General features: G+C 35.7%; 1 protein-coding gene across 3 annotated transcripts in view; it reads right to left on the reverse strand.

The window, feature by feature from the left end:
• The window catches only part of LOC133648407 (homeobox protein Meis2-like), a 100,805-nt gene that overhangs the window by 17,772 nt on the left and 75,533 nt on the right, over window positions 1–7,500 (reverse strand). For all 3 annotated transcript variants that reach the window (XM_062044461.1, XM_062044460.1, XM_062044462.1), the window contains 2 exons: window positions 7,116–7,174; window positions 4,926–5,015 (listed from right to left, as the gene is read on the reverse strand). In XM_062044461.1, the coding sequence (XP_061900445.1) occupies window positions 4,926–5,015; window positions 7,116–7,174 (149 nt within the window). The remainder of the gene's footprint in view (window positions 1–4,925; window positions 5,016–7,115; window positions 7,175–7,500) is intronic.

The following is a 7,500-nucleotide window of genomic DNA, read 5'->3' on the forward strand; positions in this document are numbered from 1 at the left end:
AAAAACGACAACTGTAGATTTTACCGTGTACTATTGTGAGTAGCAAAACAGTACCAGCGTTTTTTACAGTAAAAAACTGGCAGCTCAGTTGCCAGCATTTTATGGTCAAAAAACAGTGATACTGTTTTTTCATGTACAGTAAACTGCTGTAAAATCACAGTAAATTTCATAGTCATTCACATCGACGTCCCACTGGAGTGAGTTTTTCCTTGCCCTTATGTGGGCTCTGTACCGAGGATGTCGTTGTGGCTTGTGCAGCCCTTTGAGACACTTGTGATTTAGGGCTTTATAAATAAACATTGATTGATTGATTGATTTACAGCATATTACTGTAAATTGAAAAAAAAAACATTTTTTTGCGTGAAAATTCTGTTGACTGAGGTGCCATATTTTTACTGTAAAATCTTGTTTTTAACGGTGTATTACTGTAAATGCAAAGACGGTACATTTGTTTTGATTTAGGGCTTTATAAATAAACATTGATTGATTGATTGATTGATTGATTGATTGATTGATTGATTGATAAAGCCGCTGCAAAATCTATTTATAACATTTGATGAATAACTTGCTTTGAAACATAAGTCAAGCAGATAAAAAGTATTTATTTCTAGTTTAACAAAATAGTTTGAATGTATGATCATATATTTGTTACATTATGATATTTATGTTTTATAAATATGCGATTGCATTGAGTACATGTATTTTTTCTGTCAAAATGGAAAAAACTAATACATTTAGTAAGAAAATATAAAGTATTTTAATGAAGCATATTGTTTCCAGGCTTCCGAGGGCCAAATAAAATGATGTGGCGGGCCAGATCTGGCCCCAGGGCCTTGAGTTTGACACCTGTGATCTATCACAATCAGTCGTTAACCGTTACAATACATCAGAAAATATAGAATGTGACATGTATGCTTAATTATAATTATTGAATTGGTGAATTTAAAGAAATAGCAGTACCACATACACTTGAGTTCTGATGTAAATGTTTCCAAGTACAAATACTTGGGAGATGGAGCATTATTCCATTCCTGTGATGCCATAAAACCCATTTCGAATGTGTTTAAAGAGGTAACCTTGATTACGTTTCTTCATCTTTACTGTACTTCAAGCATGTTTTAGGATTTTAAACAGATTTTATCTTAAAAAGACCCCCTATCAATGATGGACCTCCAAAAGGTGTGTAAGATCAATACTCTTTGATGGACGCACAACCTTCCTGATTTCATGTTTATAGAGAGATTTACCCAAACTTGTGTCTAATAAGCGGTACTCAGTTGTACTACACTTGTCAACCACTTGTGGCAGTATTGACAATATCAAACCAAAGTTGTGCATGAAGAGAGTATGGCCAACCGCCATGACTGCTACCAAGGACGTGTGCGGCTCTGTCTGATGAAATAAACCAAAATAATACATCTAAATATAGTTCTAAATATACTCCAGCTCATAAACTTACAATACCCAACAGCACTATAACTATAAAGACATATACAGAACGACCAAAAAAAAAATGTACTACCCTAATTTTGCAAAAATCTTCATTAGCTTTTATGTCTACTCCATCCATCTTCTTCCGCTTATCCGAGGTCGGGTCGCGGGGGCAGCAGCCTAAGCAGGGAAGCCTAGACTTCTCTCTCCCCAGCCACTTCGTCCAGCTCCTCCCGGGGGATCCCGAGGCGTTCCCAGGCCAGCCGGGAGACATAGTCTTCCCAATGTGTCCTGAGTTTCCCCCGTGGCCTCCTACCGGTCGGACGTGCCCTAAACACCTCCCTAGGGAGGCGTTCGGGTGGCATCCTGACCAGATGCCCGAACCACCTCATCTGGCTCCTCTCGATGTGGAGGAGCAGCGGATTTACTTTGAGCTCCTCCCGGATGACAGAGCTTCTCACCCTATCTCTAAGGGAGAGCCCCGCCACCCGGCGGAGGAAACTAATTTCAGCCGCTTGTACCCGTGATCTTGTCCTTTCGGTCATAACCCAAAGCTCATGACCATAGGTGAGGATGGGAACTCAGCTCCTTCTTCACCACAACGGATCGATACAGCGTCCGCATTACTGAAGACGCCGCACCGATCCGCCTGTTGATCTCACGATCCACTCTTCCCTCACTCGTGAACAAGACTCCTAGGTACTTGAACTCCTCCACTTGGGGCAAGATCTCCTCCCCAACCCGGAGATGGCACTCCACTCTTTTCCGGGCGAGAACCATGGACTCGGACTTGGAGGTGCTGATTCTCATCCCAGTCGCTTCACACTCAGCTGCAAACCGATCCAGTGAGAGCTGAAGATCCTGGCCAGATGAAGCCATCAGGACCACATCATTTGCAAAAAGCAGAGACCTAATCCTGCAGCCACCAAACCGGATCCCCTCAATGCCTTGACTGCGCCTAGAAATTCTGTCCATAAAAGTTATGAACAGAATCGGTGACAAAGGGCAGCCTTGGCTGAGTCCAACCCTCACTGGAAACGTGTCCGACTTACTGCCGGCAATGCGGACCAAGCTCTGACACTGATCATACAGGGAGCGGACTGCCACAATCAGACAATCCGATACTCTCTGAGCACTCCCCACTATTGGTATTGGTGTTCGACTTTCTCTTCTGCTGTTAACGAAATGCATTGTTTTTGTTACGGCGGGGTCGCATGTTAATGCGCAGATCGTTTCCCCAAGATGCAGACGGAACTCCGGAGGCAGCGTGCAGGTAAGACAATTATCTATTTTTCATGAATCAAGCATAATCCGAAAATACAGGAGAGCGTAACTTGTTGCATGGATGTGTGGCGAAAAGTAGGAATAAATAGCTCTCTGATTAGTGCCTGGGAGCAGGTGAGCGTCCCAAACACTAATCAGAGGCATGTGAAAATAATCAGCACCCATGGCAACAAAGAATGCACAAACCCAGGGGTGCTGAAACAGAACTAAGGGAGTCTTTAACTAAACAAAACATGACCCGAGCAACGGATCATGACATGTCTGTTTTTGCCAAACCATCTCTTTAATTTGGTAATTTATTCTGTTATTATTTGTATTAGCTTCTGTGTGTTCTGTCCTGAACAAAACGCAGATGTTGTGTCATGTGTTTAGCTTGCACATGACAATGTGTGACTTGTGTGGCTTACTTCCCATTGGTATCTTCTTTCCGGGTTGTGAGTAAAGCGATGTAAAATATTTCTGCATTCTGGTGGAGCAGCCTCATGCTGCACTACAGGGCATTTTTACGTGCCGAAAAAGTAACAGGGAAACGCCACGGACACATAGCATCAGCCAAAGTTGGTAGCAGTCATGGCGCCTTGTAGCCACTCATTGAGGAGATCTTCTGAAACCGAGTGGGCCATACTCTCTCTCTACATGACTCTCTCAAACAAATCAAGAAGTCTAGAGCTAAAGTCATAGAAAAGTTTCTTCAAGTGGTGAATCTGTATTATTATTGCATTTTAATGACAGTTTATGTGAGAAACATATACGGTACATATTATTATTATTATTTATTATTAATTTAGTTAGAATGTATTTATTTTAGCACTGCGTAATTGTATGTAAATTAAATTTTCATCAGTTTGTATGAGTCCTTTTCTTTGCTGTATGTTTGATTAGTATTTATTTTTGTAACCAGTCTGGCATAAATCTCTATTGTAATGTTTGGGATTAACATACAGTATGGCAGGGGTGTCCAAACTTTTTCCACTGAGGACCGCACATGGAAAAATTTAAGCATGCGGGGGCCATTTTGATATTTTTCATTTTCAAACCTTAACAAAATATAAGGATTTTTTTTTTTAACATTTAGGGCTCCCGGGGACCATAAAGGGTCTCAGTCATTAAAATGTAAAAAATAAGTCAAATTATTATTATTTTTTATTTAACACTTACAGTAAATCTCTATATCAACTTCAGGTTGATATAAAGTTAAAAAAAAAAAAAAAGTTTTATGCCTTTTCTGTCAAAGACAACTTTGTTTTTTATAGTAAAACTGAAATATGCAGTATTTAGTAATTAGAGCCCTAAAAGATCAATAATGCAGGACACCATTGATTTTAATTATTTAATATTTTTGAGTAATCACAGTGAAATGTTAAATAAAATCCTACTAAATATATTATGGATCCAAAAGGTCCCCCACTCATAAAGTGATATATTTTTATTCGTTTTTTTTTTACTTTTAACACTTAAATTACGAGATCAACTTCAGATACATCTGTCGATCTTACATTTGAACTATTATTTTGTTTGTATTTTTGTCAAATATGGCAACCACACAATATATGCAATATTTTTTCCACATAAAACATTTTAAAGTGATATTTTTAAAGTAATAATTCATTATAACATAGATTTTTAGTCTTTTTTTTGTTTTTTAGCAATGGCAAAAAAAAGAAAAATAAACAAAGACAAAAGAAAAAAAACAGCCTGCATGGCAGCTTTGTGTCAACATTCAATCAATCAATCAACCAATGTTTATTTATATAGCCCTAAATCACAAGTGTCTCAAAGTTGCAACTTTTTCTTGTTAGATTTCACCTCATTCCACTTTTTTTAAATGTTTTTTTTAATTTTTGCAATATTATCAATTTTGAAATTTTTGCAGAATGTGTGGCGGGCCGGTAAACAATTAGCTGCGGGCCGCAAATGGCCCCCGGGCCGCACTTTGGACACCCCTGCAGTATGGTGATAATATCATTTGACAAGGTTTATCCTGTTAGACTGTCAGTAGGTTAGGTATATTTATTGCATACGATTAAAATCAAGAGTAAGATTACTAATTCCGTGGTAATATTTGAGTGGACCCCAACGTTGGGCCCAAAGGTCAAAAAAGGTTAAGACAGTATAAGACACACATTTGAACAAATTCAATGAGTGATTTCCTACTGCATGATTAGAGACTGTAATTGTTGGGTTTCTATCTCTGCAGGAAATGTGCTCACCTCCAGGTCGTAGACCCATGTGCTGTTGCCCGTCAAGGACGAAACCTGCCATGGGTTGGCCGTCTGGACTGTAAGCTGTACCCTGACTCACTGAAGGCATGACAGGAAATAGAAACTTGTTAAAACAACCAAAACTACAATCCAGCAGCATTTCATATCTACTTGTCTGTGTCTATCACCACGATTAACCACAACATATACAATCAATATACATCTCTTGTGACCCTTGAAGTCATCACAGTTCACACGTCATTTGGCGAGCCGTATATATATATATATATATATATATATATATATATATATATATATATATATATATATATATATATATATATATATATATATATATATATATATATATATATATATATATATATATATATGTATATATATATATATATATATATATATATATATATATGTATATATATATATATATATATATATATATATATATATATATATATATATATATATATATATATATATATATATATATATACATATATATATATATATATATATATATATATATATATATATATATATATATATATATATATATATATATATATATATATATATATATATATATATATTTAAATATATATATATATGAATACGTATATTCTCACTAATAACAAGTGCACTTTTCTCAGTAGAAAAAAAAAGAGACCTTTTTGCTCAATATGTTGGAAAATATTCTTAAATTAAGTAAATGCTAGTGCCATTATCTTGACATAATGATATGTGCCCGGCATCATGATTTTTTTTTTCATGCTTGAAGTAAGAAATTTTTACTTTAAAAAAGTAGTTTTATACTTGTGAGTGTTAATGACACGGCTTTGCAACAGTTGATATTCCCGTTTCAAGCATGTTTTACTCAATATAGGTCATAAAATCTCAGCAACAAGCTGTAATATCTTACTCAGATAATTTAGGACCAAAACACTTAAAACAAGTAAAACACTTTACCATATAATCTGCTTAGTGAGAAGAATTATCTTATCAGACAGAAAATAAGCAAATACAACCATTATTTGAGATATTTAATCATACTTAGATTTCAGTTTTTGCAGTGTGAGGGTTCCTGGTTGGATCCCCAGCTTCTACCAACCTAATCACTTCCATTGTGTCCTTGAGCAAGACACTTCACCCTTGCTCCTGATGGGTTATGGTTAGTGCCTTGCATGGCAGCTTCCGTCATCAGTGTGTGAATGGGTGTGTGAATGGGTGAATGTAAAAATAGTGTCAAAGCACTTTGAGTACCTTGAAGGTAGAAAAGCGCTATACAAGTATAACCCATTTACCATTTATAGCACAGGCCAAAAGTTTGGACACACCTTCTCATTCAATGCGTTTTCTTTATTTTCATGACTATTCATATTGTAGATTGTCACTGAAGGCATCAAAACTATGAATTAACACATGTGGAGTTATGTACTTCACAAAAAAAGATGAAATAACTGAAAACATGTCTTATATTCTAGTTTCTTCAAAATAGCCACCCTTTGCTCTGATTACTGCTTTGCACACTCTTGGCATTCTCTCGATGAGCTTCAAGCACAGCTGTGAAGTGAAAAACATTTCAGGTGACTACCTCTTGAAGCTCATTGAGAGAATGCCAAAAGTGTGCGAAAAATTATTTAGAGCGAAGGGTGGCTATTTTGAAGAAACTAGAATATAAAGTGACACTCTACAATGTAAATAGTCATGAAAATAAAGACAACGCATTGAATGACAAGGTGTGTCCAAACACAAACAGAGTATATAAATATATATATATATATATATATATATATATATATATATATATATATACAGTATGTTAGGTCAGGAAAAAACACAGAGGCTATTTCATCCCTACAAGCCTGTTTCGCAGGTTTCCCTGCTCTTCAGGGAATTTTAAAAGCAGGGAAACCTGCAAAACAGGCTTGTAGGGATAAAATAGCCTCTGTGCTTTTTCCTGACCTAACGTATATTCCGCTCTACCTTGGTATTGAGCACTGTGTAACGGATAAACCACAGAAACCTCTACTTTAAATATATATATATATATATATATATATATATATATATATATATATATATATATATATATATATATATATATATATATATATATATATATATATATATATATATATATATATATACAAATTAGTTTCTTTAAGTGCACTGCACATTTACCTGCTCTGTTGGACTGGTCAATCATAGGCTGAACTATTCTCCTCCTTGCATTGATGAACCTGGGAAAAGACAAGTAGCATCAAAATCATCACATTTGAGGTAAGTGGCAACAGAAAGGAGCTGAGGAGTTTTATAAATTGCATTGGACATCTATACATCACTTCACTTTTTACACATTTTGTAATGTTACAGCTAGGGGTGTCCCGATCCTATATTGATATCCGTCCGATATCAGATAAAAACAAGTATGGGATTATATGGGCTTGATAACAATAAGATTACAATGAATGAATAGTATATCTTAAATATTCATTAGTAGGTAAGTAAATAGGACTAAAAAACTAAAGTAAAAGCAAAAAATAAAGACAGATAAAATAAGATAAAA

The sequence above is a fragment of the Entelurus aequoreus genome, linkage group LG04 (assembly GCF_033978785.1).
Source record: "Entelurus aequoreus isolate RoL-2023_Sb linkage group LG04, RoL_Eaeq_v1.1, whole genome shotgun sequence".
Taxonomy (NCBI): Eukaryota; Metazoa; Chordata; class Actinopteri; order Syngnathiformes; family Syngnathidae; genus Entelurus; species Entelurus aequoreus.